The sequence below is a fragment of the Mandrillus leucophaeus genome, unplaced genomic scaffold (genome assembly GCF_000951045.1).
Source record: "Mandrillus leucophaeus isolate KB7577 unplaced genomic scaffold, Mleu.le_1.0 Scaffold377, whole genome shotgun sequence".
Lineage (NCBI taxonomy): Eukaryota > Metazoa > Chordata > Mammalia > Primates > Cercopithecidae > Mandrillus > Mandrillus leucophaeus.
In genome coordinates this window covers 1597228-1615798 of record NW_012103998.1, presented here as the reverse complement: position 1 = coordinate 1615798, position 18571 = coordinate 1597228, and the positions used below count along the sequence as shown (strand labels likewise).

At 40.1% G+C, this 18571-nt stretch overlaps 1 protein-coding gene across 1 annotated transcript in view; it reads right to left on the bottom strand.

Moving 5' to 3' along the window:
- The window catches only part of FGD6 (FYVE, RhoGEF and PH domain containing 6), a 159594-nt gene that overhangs the window by 138754 nt on the left and 2269 nt on the right, over positions 1–18571 (bottom strand). Inside the window, exon 2 of the mRNA XM_011990325.1 lies at positions 12166–14593. Coding sequence (XP_011845715.1) covers positions 12166–14593 — 2428 coding nt within the window. The remainder of the gene's footprint in view (positions 1–12165; positions 14594–18571) is intronic.

Sequence of the window (18571 nt, the reverse complement as noted above, 5' to 3'; positions counted from 1 at the left end):
GCAATCTAGGCTCACTGCAACTTCTGCCTCCCAGACTTGGGTGATCTTCCCACCGCAGCCTCCCAAGTAGCTGGGACTACAGGTACATGCCACCATGCCTGGCTAATTTTTAAATTTTTTGTAGAGACAGGGTCTCACTATATTGCCTAGGCTGGTCTCAAACTCCTGCCTCAATCCAAGTGATCCTCCTGCCTCGGCCTCCCAAAGTGCTGGGATTACAGGCATAAGCTACCATACCCAGCCGGACGACAAATTAAAAAGTCGCAAAGAGGCATCGCAATCCGTTTTACCTTGGAAGCAGATTCAGCAAGCCTTTTGGGAAGACAGGGTCAATGACTACAACCTGCGTCAGTAGTTCCAGTAATGCTAGCAGTGGTTTGCCTAAGAACTTCTCTCAACTTATAGCCAGACTGAACATGCTCCATCATCCAGTATCCAGGTCATACCCTCTCGCAATTCAAAATGCTCAGGCTGGGCGCGGCAGCTCATGCCTATAATCCCAGCACTTTGGGAGGCCGAAGTGGGTGGATCACTTGACGTCAGGAGTTTGAGACCAACCTAGCCAACGTGGTAAAACTCCATCTCTACTAAAAATATAAAAATTAGCCTGCTGTGATGGTGCGCACCTATAATCCCAGCTACTCAGAAGGCTGAGGCAGAAGAATCGCTCGAACCTGGAAGGTAGAGGTTGAAGTGACATCATGCCACTGCACTACAGCCTGGGCAACAGAGCAAGACTCTGTCTCTAAAAAATAAAAACAAACAAACAAAAAGAACCCCAAAAGGCTCCAGAAAGCCTTCCTCCTCTAAGAAATCTTCAACTAATTAGAGGGAACATATCACCTGCATCTTTTGGGGGAAATATACCCCTACCATTCATTTAAATCTATTTTTTCCTTAAGTTAATAAGGGTATTATCTTATTATAAAAAGTATTTTAGCCTTACGAAATATTTACTTTGGGGACGCATAAATAACAATTATTAAATAAAAGTGCTTTAGATGTCAGAATGTACGTCACAGAGAGAACAAAATGAGGAACAGGGATAACAGGTTTAAAAAAGCAACTCTCATGTAAATCAGTGGGGAAATATGAGACATGCATAATCCTTTCCATGCAATCAACATCCACATGTAACTAGTAAATGACAGGAACCATATTTAACTTGCTTTGAATAGCAGCCACCACCCACTGGACTAAATGCAAATATGACGTAATGAATTCAGTTTCCAACCTTTGAAACACCTATTACCTAACCATAAAAGCTTTCCAATCAACAAGCTCTTCTTGCATGAAAAATCTGGGGTCTCTAAAAATGCCCATTAATTTCTATTTATATTACTGCAGGTGTCTCTGTGTTTTCCCTCTAAATAGTGAACAAATTAAGGACAGAAATATTTTGTCCATTGTGGTCCCTTGGGTAGAAGATTCACAGACCTCTACCAATATTACTACTAAAAAATAAAATAATAGTGAAACCATGGCTCACAGCAAAGCACAACATCAACATGTTCTGATTAAATGTCAGTATGCCTCAGGATCAGAAAACTTAGTTTCATACTTCAGTTTATCTACACATTAGCTCTGTGCCCTTGAGCAAGTTATTTAACCTCATTAAGGCTTAGTCTCCTCATCTGTAAAAGAAAACAATAATATCTATCTTAAAGGATAAAAGGGACGAAATGATACGTGCAAGAGCTCTTAGCATAATGCTGGCATATCGGAAATCTTGAGTAAATTCAAGCCATTACTTTTTTTTTTTTTTTCTTTTCTTTGAGACAGAGTCTCGCTCTGTCACCTAGGCTGGAGTGCAGTGGCGCAATCTTGGCTCACTGCAAGCTCCGCCTCCCAGGTTCACGCCCTTCTCCTGCCTCAGTCTCCCCAGTAGCTGGGACTACAGGCGCCCACCACCACGCCCATCTAATTTTTTGTATTTTTACTAGAGACGGGGTTTCACCATGTTAGCCAGGATGGTCTCGATCTCCTGACCTCGTGATCCACCCGCCTCGGCCTTCCAAAGTGCTGGGGTTATAGACGTGAGCCACCGCGCCCGTCCACGATTACTATTAAGCCTTAAATTCATGCTATTTCTGTGAACGGCACTTCTAATCCTTCATCTTCTCTGGTTTATAGACTTTTGGTAAGGAAGAGAAAAAACTGGATTGATGGGGAGTCAGTTTGGGGGAAGAAAGTTTTGTTAACATGTATTAGTAGCATCAGATTATTTGTTTGCTGAAAGTTTCTGCCTAGTTTGAATATTCACCTTGCTGAAATCACCATTTTAAAAATAGCCATATAATTCTGTGTTCATATGCATCTGTGTGTGGGGTCTCCTTCCTGACAGCAGTAACAATACTGTTATAAAAGGAGAAAAAAGGGCAATGATGCAAGTAAACCTGAACCTTTGTGCAACAACTAAGATCACTTTCGTCTTCTAAATTTTGCTCACTTTCTCTACAATGCTTCCACCCCAGCATTAGAAGCTCCAGGCTGGAGCTCTGGTTTTGGAATTTCCCATTGCTGTGGTGTGGGCAAAGTCAACAAGTCTTTCTGGGCTTTGGTTGCACCAGTGAGTGAAGACAGTGGACTGCATGATTTATAATCATTCCTTTCGTTCTAAACTTTAATGATTCTAAGACTACATTTAACTTAAAATCATTAACAGACATTTTAATTTCTAAGGTTTTTCAAACCACTTGATTATTTAAAAAAAAAAAAAAAAATCCTTATTTACTTTTTTCTTACCCCCAGACTTCTAAAAGACTAAGATTTCAGAAACTTTCGTTATCAAGCAAATCATACCTGGACTTGTAAATGATTTAATTATCTATCCCTGCCTTTCTCCCCAGTAAGAAGGGCAGTAGAGATGGACTGTGCTTTATCTGCATGTTTTTAGAGGAGCTATGGAAAGAAAAATTAAGTAGTGGAAAAGCTCCCCTACTTTTTTTTTGTTGTTGAGATGGAGTCTTGCTCTGTTGCCCAGGCTGGCTCAATCTTAGCTCACTGTAGCCTCCGTTTCCCATGTTCAAGCAATTCTCCTGCCTCAGCCTCCTGAGTAGCTGGGACTACAGGCACGTGCCACAACACCCAGCTAATTTTTGTATTTTTAATAGAGACGGGGTTTCACCACGTTGGCCAGGCTAGTCTCGAACTCCTGATCTCAAGAGATCTGCCCGCCTGGGCCTCTCAAAATTCTGGGATTACAAAAAGCTACACTTCTACATTGAAATCTCTCTCTACTTGAGACTGTGGGATACATCAAAAGACCAAAACAAAGTTAGGGAAGGTGGGGATAAGCTACAAATTATTCCTTCTTTATACATTTTGTCGACTTTGTTGGACTTAAAATTACAGTTGGCAAACAATTCAAAAAATCAGAACTGCTTGTCAGATATAAAACAAGACAAAACAGGCTATTCTAAGTTTATTAAAAACCATATCTACTCTTTAACTTCTAATGTTTCATACGATACTAACATATGCCAAAGTATGTCAACTGTTACAAATGTTATCAAGAAAAACTGACTTCAAAAAATAAATGATCTAAGTAAAACATGAAGCCTTCGACTGAATCCACAGGAGCTAAAAGAACAAGCAGTTACACCATTTCAAACATAAAAAGCCTAAATGTGTTTGTTTTCCTTTTTATTTTTATGGAAACATTAGGGGGAAACTGGTTTTCTTTGTTCAGTGTTTATTATTTCACCTTTCCTGCATCTGAAACCAAAATACTTTGATAAATGGGAGAGTCTGGTAAACAGACCCTTGAAGATGAGGGCTCAGAACCACTAACTATCGCATTTCCATCACTGTTCTTTTTTCATGAAATCACTTAAACACCATAACTCAATTCCTTTGCATATAAAAGGGTAACATAGCAACCTTACTCCAATTCATGCTTATATGGAACAAAAAGAGGGGCCTATAATAAATGCAAACAAGAAGGGCTGAGAAACCTGGGAACGAAAACTGAAAGAAGATAGCTGTTCTTCCCAGAAATACAATCATCATGTTTACTCCACTGATAGTCTACTTGGCCACTCCTATTTTTATTGCTCCAATGGTAGATTATCTCTGCCTGCTGTCAAAACTACTTACAAATACACTTTCTTTTTTCTCCAGAGATCCACAAACACAATTACCAGAAGCAGTCTAAACCACCAAAGTAGTTTTTCCATACCACCCAGAAGAAACGAGGCAGTTCCATTCCTGAACTTAAGACACTCAGCATTAAAAAAGGCCAGTACTTCTTTGTAGCTACCCACACCCAAATGTGCTATAACACGAACTGTTCTTTGTACCTAACATAGTTTCAAGAAAGTATTAAAATAAATAGGCTGATATAAACATGTCTAGTCTGCTTTTTTTTTTTTTTTTAATCCAAAGGGCTTCCCTGAAGACCAAATTTATCTATGCGATTCCAGGAATAGATAATGAATTCTTTAAAAATGTCTAGAAGAACATAAAAAGCTATCAAATGTAATATACAAGCACAGGCATTACTTAATGAATCTGTGAAATATGAACATACTCATTGCCTTCCATAAAGACACAAGCCCAGATGTGGAATTCCCCTGAACCACCTGGAAGATGAGGGAGATAAAAGTTCATCTCCACCTCTTCATCCTGTTCCCTTCCCCCTTGCTATTTCCCTCCTCAACACACTAACCTTTCCCTTCTTGAAGGCACCATCATATGAGCAAGAGTCACAAAAGCCATTTATTTAACTTCACTGCTGTTTTATTACTGTCACAGTCTCATTTCCTATTACTTTCTATCACATTTTTCATATATTAGAAGCTAAATATGTTCTTGCAGGTGGGCTGGGAAAGTCACTCGCACTCAGTTATGACTACTGCAAAAATGCATTCTGATTTCCAAACACCCTACTGCAAGGTTTCATCCATTCACTGACTGCAGGATGACTGTCTGATTACCTTTATATATCACGTCATTACAAGAAGTGCAAATGCTTAGGAGAACATAGTGGGCCCTCCTTTTCACCCTCACCACTTCTGCCCTTCCCCCAAAGATTTACACTGGGGACTTTTCTCTAGGACCTAGGTCAGAAATTCACTTTACAAAGCAATATTTGTCTCACTGATCCAACTAACTCAAATTTTATAAAAACAAAAATAATCATATCCTTGGCTAAATTTAAGATTTTTAGATTTTTATTATTCAAGAACTTGATGAAAATATGGCAACGGAAAACTAGTTAGCTCTAAAAATAATAATGCAACCTTTTATTCTCCCAAAGTGTGCAAATTTCAGCTATCTCAAAAAACTGTTTTACTAAGCAGGACAGAAACACACACACACACACACACACACACACACACATTCTTCTTCCATACATTTTTGTAGTCTATATTTTTTTCTTCTATCTCTGACTAAAAATATGCCTCTAAAAGTGTAGAGTGACAATCTACCATACAAAAGCATACATATGCGCTGGTCGCGGTGATTCATACCTGTAATCCCAACACTTTGGGAGGCTGAGGTGGGCTGATCACTTGAGGTCAGGAGTTCAAGACCAGCCTGGCCAACATGGTGAAACCCCATCTCTATTCAAAGTACAAAAGAATTAGCTGGGCATAGTGGCAGTGTCTGTAATCCCAGCTACTCAGGAGGCTGAGGCAGGAGAATCTCTTGAACCCAGGAGGCAGAGGCTGCAGTGAGCCAAGATAGCCCCACTGCACACCAGCCTGGGTGACAGAGTAAGACTCCATTTCCCAAAAAAAAAAGCATATAGATAAAATATCATTTATCTGCTTTGGCAGGAAATGAGACCAAAGTAATACAGCTGGACAAAACACTGCAATTTAATTCCTAATATTAATTAATACCCTTCATAATACTTATTCCTAATTCCTTTAAAAAAATTTTTTTTGTTTCTTTTTTTTTTCCATAGAGATAGGGTCTCACCATGTTGCCCAGGCTGGTCTCGAACTCCTGGGCTCGAGCAATCCTCCTGCCTCAGCCTCCCGAAGTGCTGAGATTACAGGCATAAGCCACCACGCCTGGCCCCTAATTCCTTATTAAAAGGAAAAAAGAAGACCTTTATTGCCAAGAAAGAAAACCCAATGCTTCTGCTGGAATTTCAAATGCAGGGTAAGTATGCAAACAAACGGATTTGCCAGAACTGTGTGGCTCCGATTCTAACACAAGAAACACAAAGTTAAAGAGGCATACAGATTTTTTACATTTCCTGAGCTGTCTCTGAAAATAACTTACAGGAAAGGGCTGCTGTTGATTATCAGTACCAACCCCCACCCTCTAACTGTGCATAATCTCATCTGTGCTACGACAACATGGAAGTGTTCATAGGCTGTTAGAGTATACTCTAAGCCTTACATTGAAATCCAACAATACCACGAGGTGGTAAATGTAACCAGAGAGAGGTCTTCTAGACTAGGTCTCCTGATTTACAATGAAAATCCCGTAACAGGACTTGTAATGTCATTCAGCAGCTCTTCAAGACCAGTCTCAAATTTAAAATGGGGAGAAACAAAAACCTAGTATTTTCTTTCATCAGAGATGAGAGTATATTGATTCATTTAAAAGAAATAATTTTGAAGTTCAATCTACTTTGAATTCTGGTGCTTGAAGACCAAAAGATAAATCCAAACCTGTCAAATGACAGGCACTTCTGGGAAGAGTTTCAAGGGACAACAATCCACATTTCTGATTCCACTTCCTCTCTTCTCAGTCCCAGTTTGCAATCTGGCTCCTTCTCCAACAGCACTGCTAAAACTGTTCTCACCAACATTAAAAAAAAAACCTCCTAAACACCAGATTGAATCATGCCCACTTAAAAAAGACTCGGTTCAAGTGTTGCCATGTAGGTGATGTTTTCTTTAATACCCTATTCAGGTACAATTAAGAAAAAGACAACTAATTAGTAAAACCATGTATTATAAACTTCTGTCACCTCACTGGGCAGAAGCTCCTTGGGAGTAGGATCACTTTTCACCTTTGAAAGTACAATGCTTGACATATGGTGGGTATCTGTGAAATAAATAAATCGAGGGTTTGCTAGGTTGCCTAGGAAAACCCAATTATCATACTTTTTCTTTGAAATGTTTATAATACGAACAAACTGAAACAAAGGAAAAACTTGGAATGTTTCCAGGGAAATTTTTCTTTATAGAATCTAGAAATCTGCCTCAATTTCAAGGAGAAAATTCCAACATTTGGACACGATTATTTTGTTGATTTGTCCATAACCCTTTAAAATAAGGGTTACAGACAAAGGCTCAAAGGTTCAAATTTCAGGAACTTCTCTCTGAATATCAAACTTTTTAAATAAAAATAGTAGTAAATGGGTACCCATCACCTGAATATCAATAAGATAGAAAGATCCTTTGCCTGCTGGCTGTTTTATATTTATTATATCTGAAACATTTCAAGGAAGATGTCTCAATTATAACCCCAAAATGTCAGAACAATCCAGAGTGGCTCCCAGTTGCACTATCAACAAAACTGCCTCTGAGAACCTAGAGCGGTGACTAAATGATGACCTATGTGGAACACCTAAAGCTATGGTTTCTCCAGCCATGGGAACTTCCCTTCCAGTCTCCTTCATCTTCAGCTTTGGCTGTTCGTCCTTTCTCCTCTGGGGTTTCCCAGTGCCACTCCTTGCGCCCCCATCCAGTCTCCTCCTCCGGTTTCTTCTACTCACTTTGCCAGGCATCAGAAACTCAAATTAGCCAAATGATGCAGTTAGCAAAGGAGAATGGGGAGGGAAAGAAGGAAGGGATTGGAATAAGGAGAAAAGGAGGTAAAGAAGCCCACTCTCTACTAATTCCCAGCCACTACCCCACCCTTCCCCCTTATCACTCCTTATCGGTCTTCCACACAGCTCACCCAGCCCCCAGTTTCCTCATTCTTCCTTAGTCATCTCATCCTTCCCACAAACCCTGGGGCCTCAGGCCTTGTAGATTTGCTCCTCTGAGATCCCAGGTGCTTAACCCCACCCTGGCTACCACCTCAACCCCAGCTTGCATCACAGGGACATACGTGCACGCACGCGCACACACCCACCCACACACAGAGAGAATTCACTTCCCTTGGGCTGGGGTAGGGAGAGGAGTGGAGGGGAAGATAGGCCAGTAATGGTTAATATAACCAGGGGACTAAACTGAGGACTTTACCACCATTTCAAAACTGTTTCTTTGGGAAATACACTCTGAGTTCCAAATTATCATAAACTTTTAGAACACAGTCCTATTAGGAATTGGGGACTGCCTACAATTACTTCCTGATAAATTGTAAACATGTTGTTTTGTAAATGTTGGCTAGGCATGGTGGCTCACGTCTATAATTTCAGCACTTTGGGAGGCTGAGGCAGGAGGATCTCTTGAGACCAAGAGTTCGAGACCAGCCTGGGCAACAAGGTGAAACCCCATCTCTACAAAAAATACAAAACTTAGATGGGCGTGGTGACACATGCCTGTGGTCCCAGCTACCTGAGAGGCTGAGATGGGAGGATCACTTAACCCCAAGGCTACAGTGAGCAGTGATTGTGCCACTGTACTCCAGCCTGGGCAACAGAGCATGACCCTGTCTCAAAAAAAAAAAAAAAAAAAAAAAGTAAATGGTAAGCACTGGACTTACGAAACACCCATATTCTAAAGAAAGCGACCCTATGGGCTATACCAAGCTTGTCAAAAATCTGTTTACTAACCAGAATTTGGTTAGTCACATGTGTAGACTCTATAAAATTCATGATTCAGTGAATTAGAGCCCTGACCCAGACTTTCTTCCCTGAAGGTTGAGAAACTATGACACCCTTATGATGACCCCAGCAGAAAAATCTTAAGCAGAGTTCATTTGCATTGTTTCTTATCATTTTAGAACCCCAGTCAATGTACTGGATTTTGAATTAATTATTCTAAGGCACAGGTCTGTATTTTCAACAGCCAGATTACCAAACAGGACCCTTTGAGCTCACCTGAAATGTATGCCTCACTGTTCATTTATTTGATCTCAGGGTGTCAAGGTGTCCTCCTCAGGAAGGCTTGAATTTCCTTTCTCCTCTATTCAATGTTGTTTACAAGAGGAACAACCTCCCAGGCAATACTGTGATTCTGACCCTATGACTCAGGGCTTTTGATTCCTCTGGCACATTTTAGTAGTCTCAAGCCTGTTGCAGGCTCCCTGCTCCAGGCCTAAACAAAAGTCTCCTTGGAAAGCGAAATTCAAAAGCAGAGCTCACCCAGCCTTTACCAGGCTGCCCTACTTGAAGGCCTGTAACCTGTCCAAAGCTGCCCTTGGTTTCCTGTGGCCTCCAGAAAGAACTCTCCTTATGCTACTGGCTGGCTGCGTGCATTAACCCCTTCTTACCAGCTTCCACCCAGTCAAGCAGCAGAGCCCTAACAACCTAAGAAGCATACCAGATAAAAAACAAGTTCCAGGATTGGCAGAGATAATGGCAAGCTCTTAGGGTTTAAACCTGATGGCCAACAGAAAACACACCCCAATGGCCAAACCTCCAATTTCAAGAAAAAATTGTACTCATTCACAAATAAAGTGACTCAAAAAGAAAAAAATTTATCTTAGGCAAGGATATAGTATATTGTGAAGAAGTCAATCAAACTTATTACACACAAAACAAATATGGAAAAGCATGTTTAAAAAAAAAAGGATACTACCAATAAAATGGTTCTACAGAGAAAAGCAATCCTGAAAACAGACAATTTGAAATATTTATGCCAAGAACCAGGAATGGTGGCTCATGCCTGTAATCCCAGCACTTTGGGAGGCTGGGATGGGAGGATTACTTGAGAACAGGAGTTCGAGGCCAGCCTGGGCAATACAGGGAGATCTTAGCTCTATAAAAAATAAAAAATAAAAATTAGCTGGGTGTGGTGGTATGCACCTGTGGTCCCAGCTACTTGGGAGGCTGAAGGGGGTTGGGTATCACTTGAGCCCAGGAGTTCCAGGCTGCAGTAAGCCTTGACTGTACCACTGTACTCCACCCTGGGAGACAGAGTGGGACCCTCTCTCCAAAGAGAAAAAAAAAAAAATGAAAAATAAGTATTTATGTCAAGGAAGGAGCTTTTTGCCTAGGTACTAATATTTAGGAAGCAGAAATATGAAAACAGAATGCAGCTGGCTATGAGAAAAATTAGGCAAGGGAGGAAAGTAGCCTTTTTTATGCAAAAGGAGGAAGGGCAGGAAAGACTGACTACGAGTAAAGAAAAATGCTATGAGAATATCTGACAGTTAAAGGAACTTAAAATAATTTACTTTACTTGGTACGCTGACTTGCTTGACAATTTTACTTATTCAATTCACCCAACAATGCTTTTTTTTTTTTTTTTGAGCCTCCATGATATGCTTTGGCTGTGTCCCCATCCAAATTTCATCTTGAATTGCAGTCCCCATAATCCCTATGTGTCATGGGAAGGACTCAGTGGGAGGTAACTGAATCATGGGTGCGGTTCTCCCAGGCTGCTGTTCTCGAGATAGTGAGTGAGTTCTCTCACAAGATCTGATGGTTCTATAAGGGGCTTTTCAATCTTTCGTTCTGCCCTTCTCCTTGCTGTCCCCATGTAAAGAAGCACGTGTTTGCTTCCCTTTCCTCCATGACTGTAAGTTTCCTGAGGCCTCCCCAGCCATGCTGAACTGTTAATCAATTAAACCTCTTTCCTTTAAAAATTACCCAATCTTGGGTATGTTTTTAGTAGCAGCGTGAGAACGCACTAATAACCCCCACTATATGTCAAGTATTTTCTACAAAGTCACATTTTAAGACTTGAATTTCAAAGACCTGAAGTTAGCGGACTAAGAATAATCTAGAGATTTCCAAAAGGGTCCATGTGCTTTTCTGTTAAACACAAATATTAGAAATACAATGGAAAAGCTCCCTATGCGACTATGGAGAGAGAAGGGAGAAGGAAGCCGCTGCAGTGGTTGCTCCCTTGGCCTATTTTCATTCATTCTCCTTAGACCCAATCAACATCTACTGATTCTACTAGGCCTCTTGCTTGGCTTTATCCAGGACAAAGAGATGACTAGAACTCTTCATGGAGCTTAAAACCAAATACAGAACATCAGACATGCCGATAAATAGTTATACACTAAGACAGCCTGAGATGAAAGGATATCACAACATAACTGGGTGGTCACAATAGGAAGTAAACACTTCTGACTAGGTAATTGTAGAAGCTTCATGAAGCCAAAGACTGAGGGGCTGTATCATCAAGGATGGGCACGATTTTAATAAGAGGGATGGAGTAGGTATTCCACAGGTAGGAAGTGCACATACAAAAGTGAGAAATAGGTGCAGTGCAGTGACTCACGCCTGTGATCCCAACACTTTGGGAGGCAAAGGCGGGAGCACTGCTTGACCCCAGGAGTTCAAGACCAGCCTGGGCATGATGGCAAAACGTTGTCTCTACAAAAAACACAAAAATTATTCAGGCAGGGTGGCATGCACCTATAGTTCCAGCTACTCAAGGAGGCTGAGATGGGAGGACTGCTCGATCATGGGGGGTCAAGGCTGCAGTGAGCCATGATCATACCACTGCATTCCAGCTTGGGTGACAGAGTAAGACCCCATCTCAAAAAATAATAATAATAATTAATTAAATTATTTTAAAAGTGAGAAATAAAGAGTAGTTACGTGTTTCCTGCATTTTTCCTATATCCACTGGAGGTGACAATTAGGCATCAACAGGTAAAACGACCAATCTTCAAAAAGTGGTGAACTTCTAAAAATTTGGAGGTTTCACCCGATAAGGGCACCACATGTAAATGCCTGCATATTTCAGTAACTTCAGATTTCTTACACCTAGCAAATAAATGTCATTGAATTGGCCAATTTCCTGCCCCAGGTTTCCTGCTATGACTTCTGAGCTGGTGCCTGGAGGCCCAGGACCTCTCTGTTCCACGCCTTCCTTGTAGCACCTTACGTTGCCACTGGTTCAAATTCTTTGAATCGGCTACTAAAATAAATTAACTACTTCAAGCTTGTATTTGCAAATATCCATTCCAACTGTATGCTAAAAGGAGGCTGCACTTGAGAATAATTTAATACACATTTTCTAAACTATTCCTTCAACCACGTGTTTTTTTCCCCCTGCATATCAAACTCACCAGGCTGTTGAAGGTTAATTGCAATGATGCATGCAAAAGTGTCTGTCTGGCACTTGTTACCTGGAATGCTGATGTCTAGGTCCAAGTTGCAGCTGGCCATCTGGAGCTTCATACGGCTCTTCTACCTCATACACATTTGCATCTGTGTCCTCCACGCTGCTGGAATTCTGCCATTCCAACTCTCGAGTTTTCTGTATAGCCATAATAAACGGTAAGTTCTCATACTCTGGTATTTCCTCATAATGGCGTATATTTTCATACTCCGGTGCACAGAGGCTTGTAACAGACTTGTAAGGTGCCTGAGACGATGACTCCCGGGAGAGCATTTGGTCATCCAAAGACTCAGCTCTCAGACCATTAGCTGCACTTGTCTGGCCCCGGGACTTCTTCCTCTTCTTTTGAGATTCCAGGCTATAGTTTTCTGTGGAATATGCCTTGATGGGCTTACTTCTCTTCTCCTCTCCTACCAACAAGCCTTGCCAATCACTTTCAATCCCCTTCTGCTCCCCACTGGAGAGGTGGCCTGTGGTGGTATCTCCAAGTTGGCTACTCTTGGACCAAAATTTTTGAAAGTCACTCTTCATGAAACAGATGGATAGTTTCATGTTGAGCAACTTTTTAAAAGAGTTTTTCTTTGCAGAGTCTTTGCAAGGCTTAGTGCACTTTTCCACATCCACAGCAGATAACGATTTTGCTCTAGGCTTGGTTAGGGCTGTTGAAGGCTCACTGTTTGACGATAAGGTGACAGACTTTAAGGATTCTGGGTTCCCTGAAAAGGGTAATATAGGATGAGGTAACTTCCACACTGGCTTTTCTGAAGCCCGTTTAGGCATATCAGAGGAGGATGACACACCACGGTTTTGGGCACACAAATGCTGAAGGTGATTCCTTTCTAGGCCCTTCTCTGAACTTTTTTCTTCACTTGAAGGATAATAACTTTTTTCCACAAGCTCCTCGGAGGCAGCCTTTTTAAGCACTCCTGTAGTAGGCAAGCTGTGTCTTTGAGGTTTTTTGGGGACAATTCGTAGGGAATTTTCCTCTTTTATAACAGATTCCTTTTGCATCTGAGGGGCAGAAACTCCCAGGTTTCTCTCAGATTGCAAATGTTCATTGCAAGTTAATTTGAGCTGCTTAGGCAGGCTCATAGATAAAGTACTACATCTTATAAAACCGGTCCCTTCATCCACAGCAAGCGACATACTAGAACCATCTACAGTTGTGCTGTCAGAACTCAAATTAGAGTCTGTATCAAAAGAAGATGCCATCTTTTCAAAGGAAGATATTTCATGACACATGACTTTCTGTGAATTGACTAAGTCCTGTGCGTCACTGTTGGATTCCATATTCAATTCACTTTTATTTCCCAGCTTCACTGTATCCACCTGCTCCTGCTTACACAAAACATTCTGATGAAGAACACTGATTTTATTCATTTTCAAACTATTTTCAGTAAGACAGGAAGAGCTACTGTCTGAATTCCCTGGTTCTTCAGTGCTTTCACTAGGAGTATCTACACACTTCTGGCGTAACAGACGAGCAGTTCGTGTCTTTCTGGGCTTGGGAGTTGGAAATTTTGGGGTATATGGTAGTAAATGAATTTCTAAGGGACCAAGGTCTTTGACTATTGATTTCTTACTAACTTCATCTGAAGATATAAAAGTACTCCTTTTCCCATTTTCCAGAGCCTCTAGCTCAGATGACTGAAAGCAATTATTGCTTTTTTCACTGTCATCCTGGCAAGTGTCAAAATTTTCACATTCATCACTAGGAAGCTGTAAGTGGCAACTGTGATGATCAGGAACTTTTTCAAAGCTGGATGGGGAAGGTGACAAATCTGTAAACTCAATTCTGAATTGTCCATCTGAATTACAGCCACCATTCATTTCTGGGCTGTCTGTGGACCTGTGCTTCTGTGCAGAAATAAAAGGTGGCATTCGGTGTATTAAGGCATCTTTGAGCTTCTCTTCTAAAATGCTTGCCTTTAAAACAACCCCACCCTGGTTCTTGGCTTTTTCGCCATACAAATCACATTTACTCCTAGTTTGTATAGTCAAAGTCTCATCAATTTTACTATTTTCTAAATTTTCATTCATTTCCACGGGCTCTAAAACAAGCTGCTTTACACACAAATTCTCTCTATGGCCCATCTTATGGATACACTCAGAACTGCAGGAACACATTGGTGAAATATAATCACTGCTCTGATCGCCTTCATATTTATAGTTAAAGTTGTCAGTGCTTTCAGCTAATTCCTGTTTATGCCCTTCCAGGTTCAACATGATTTTCCTTGATGGCGACTGCCCAATGTCTCGAACAGGTGAGCTCTTCAGGACTTTTGGTTTTGGGGCTATTGCTGGTTTCATTTTCTTTGTTGACTGTGGAACACTAGAAATCACAATGTCGGGTTTAGGTGCAATAGGAGGTGGAGTTGGCTTATTATTTGCCACAACAAACTTGGGCTTGGGGGCCACTGGTGGCTTCTTCATCTCTAGAAAGGAAAAAATAATAATTTGATGTCAAAACAACCAAAGCACAAAATGATACATGATTAAATTTGATAGCATTTTTTACTTTTACCAATATGACCTTGCCTTTTACTGAGTATATTACGCTATATAGTATCAATATTACTCCTGAAAATTCCTTAAATTGTCCTTCAATTCCATACATAGCTTTGGTTCTATTGTACATTTTAAAATAAATCCAATATGGTTTGTTTCTCCAACTTTGGAACTGGTTACCATATCTTTCTTTTTTTTCTCTTCTTTTTTTTTTTGAGATGGAGTCTGGCACTCTGTTGCCCAGGCTGGAGTGCGGTGGCAGATCTCGACTCACTGCAACCTCTGCCTCCCGTGTTCAAGTGACTCTCCTGCCTCAGCCTCCTGAGTGGCTGGGATTACAAGTGTGCACCACCACGCCTGGCTAATTTTTGTATTTTTAGTAGAGACAGGGTTTCGCCATGTTGATCAGACTGGTCTCGAACTCCTGACCTCGTGATCCACCCACTCGGCCTCCCAAAGTGTTGGGATCATAGGCATGAGCCACCGTGCCCAGCCCATCATATCTTTCATTGACAATAAACGAAATAATTGACTTCAGTTTGGGACCCACATAGTAGTTCTTCAATTCATTTGCCAAGTGCTGAAAGTTGAATTTGCCTCAGTTAAATGTAGGATGCAACTCTTTAAAATTCTCATGTGAATAAGCAGTAGTAGTCTTCTATCTCAAGGATAATATAATTGAGTTGCATAAATGCCTTTTATCAATGATCTGTCCACAATAGATAGAACCCCAAAACAATCTTTAAAAAGGAAGACAGAAATCAGAAATTTTCTAAACTTAAAAACAGAAAATTAATTCTTTGGTATTATTTAAGGCTCATAATAAACCTGGTATTTCTTTCTGCAAGAGTAATTGGCTGAGAATTTTCATTATATTCCTTCACCGAGCTCTATTCTTTAAAAAGTCACATGTCTAGGCCCTACCCCAGAGTGAACCAGTTAGAGTGTCTAGGGACATCTGTACATCTTTTAAGTTCCACAGGTGATTATGTTGTTTATTCCTCATTAACATCCACTGTTCTAGTACATTTAAAAGATAACCACAATTTCTAGTCTAGCAATTCTTCCTCAACATTATATATAAGGTTTTTAACTAACACCTATTATACAATGCTCCATCGGTACAGATCTGCTCCTATACTATAGGAACTTAATAAAAGCTTTACACAAAAGACCTATAAAGTGAAAAGATAAATAAAGCCTGTATATCTGTAAGTTCCTTTACGTTCTTCCACCTTCACTGTCATATTATTGACCATATTTCCCCAAGGAGACATGAGATAAAAAATATTTTATCTTTTACGTTCATATTTGTTCCTTTGACAGGATCTAACACTTAATAAAACTTTAATTTACTGAAAAAACTTTTCAAAATATCTGCTGCAAAAGACTGCTGGACATTGTTTAATTACTTGACTAGACAGGAGCTCTGATATTTCATTTGGTGATGATTTCCTTTTGAACAAAGGAAATTAGTCACGACACTTGGGAAGCTATTACACGGAACTGAGTTTTTTTAAAAAAAGAGGAGTAGGGTGCTCTACTTCCTTTTACCAACCAAGGAAGAATTCCCTAAATCTCTACTTCTGTGTGTGCAATAAAGATTATATGATGATACATGTCTGCTCACTCAATTTCTAGGTATAATGTCATCATCAATAAAAAAAGAATTATTTTCAAAATAATACAAATTCCTATATTACATAATTTCAGTTAACCGTTCAATAAGCATAGTTAATTTTGTCTGAGGTTTTTTTTAGGCAGAAAAGAACTGAAAAACCCTTCAAATCCTAGTGAGAAACCTAGCTGTAAATGTCTATTAAATTAAACCCTCCATTTATTAAGTCAAGTCTTAAAAGAAAGTATGAATGCCTTAGGTCTCTTCCCAACTGCCCATCTTACTCAATAAAAACTGACAGATTGTCAAGTTGATTTCATTTCTGTAACCATTATCAAAACATCCTACCTCTGGATTTTTAAAAGAATTTTTTAAAAATTAGTTTTGACAGCCTGGCACAGTGGCTCATGCCTGTAATCCCAGCACCTTAGGAGGCCAAGGTGGGAGGATTGCTTGAGCTCAGGAATTGAAGACCAGCCTGGGCAACACAGTAAGGCCCCGTCTCCATGGAAAAACAAAAAAAAAGTTTCGTAAAATAAAGAGTTCTTGAGATTGGCTGTACAATGTGAATGTACTTAACACTTCTGAACTATACATTTAAAAATAAGTAAGATGGTAAATTTATCTTATGTGCTATTTTACCACAGTTGGAAGAAAACTTCATCTCATCAAATTAATCTTTTACTTTCTAAATCTTAGAACCTTGTCAGAAACTTCAGGGTCATTTAAGTATCATTTTATAAAAATCTCTGGCACCAATTTTACTCTTTTTAAAAAATGTGTTTTGTACACAAATCTGCTTCCAAGAGATATAAATTCCTGTTCTAGTGTCACAGAAATTCAATTAACTACGTATGAGCTGGAGTTGATTCCCAATAAATATAGCAAAGCCCTATCATGTACATAAAGCCCTCAATGCCTACTCACTGAATTCAATTAATAAGTGTGAACTTGGGCTTGCCACTGTTAGTTAACTGTGTATTGAAGGAAGTCAAAGACATAACTCAGGGAGCTGGCTAACCTAACTGTGGGCCTTGTGCAGACCTGGCTGCCTCACTTTCCTTCCTTATAAATGGGGGAGTTGAACAGGCCTCTAAAGCCCATAGGAATCTGAGATGATAACATCTGAAATGCTTATTTCAGGAGAACCTTATGTACTATGGCCTCTTTCTCCTGCGTTGATGTTTTTTCAGTGCACCTTTGTCTGTGTTCAGCATAAGACGCAAGCTCCAGAAGGGCAGGCACTTTGTCTCATTCACTGATGTATCCCAGTGCTAACAACAGGGCCCGGGAATAATCACAGCTGCCACATATACATACTCTTTAATATGTCTCCATAACAGAAAATTTCTTCTCTAAAAATAACCACATTCAAAAATGTACATCCATTTTAATGTAGAATAATATTTTGAAAAGTTAGCAGGAATCAATTTCAACAGGATTATGGAATAATTTCTTAATTATTAATGGCAACAAGTGTTCAACTAAGTCACTGGTATAGCAATATCCAAAATGCTTCATTATTTTTTTTTTCATGGCTCTATTTTGGAAGAAACACAACTCAAAAAATAATAAGCCATTATATTATGGTCTGCTCCAAAGTCAAACTCTTGAAATAAGTGCATGACGTTTGGCAACAAACCCAGCACCTTTGGATCTTAATACTGTATCAACAGTCAGACCCAAAGCTTCTTAGAGCAAAGCAGCAAATCTTTTATTTACACAGCTGTTTGGCTCCAGGGAAATATAAGGTAAGAAAGTAAAGCACTAGTACCATTTTACTAACTATTACAAACATATTCGTCATCTGTTACACACAGATGGCTGTGGTTCACGTGTACACTCTCTGGCTACTGGACCAGCCAAAATGCAAAGCACAGACAATGAGACAGTGACCTGTACATGTTCAAAAGGACACAAAATATATACCTATATATACCTATAATTCTCTCTCCTTTTTTCTTTATTTTTTTGAGACAGAGTCTTGCTCTGTCACCCAGGCTAGAGTGCAGTGGCTCGATCTCTGCTCACCACAACCTCTGCCTCCCGGACTCAAGCAATTTTCATCTACAGGTGCATCCCACCACACCTGGCTAATTTTTGTATTTTTAGTAGAGACAGGGTTTTGCCATGTTGGCCAGGCTGGTCTCAAACTCCTGACCTCAAGTGATCTGCCCGCCTTGGCCTCCCAAAGTGATGGGATTACAGGCGTGAGCCACCGCACCCAGCCTCTCCTTTTTCATATACAGCTTAAAATAATTCTGAAATATCCACCAAGGGCAGATTC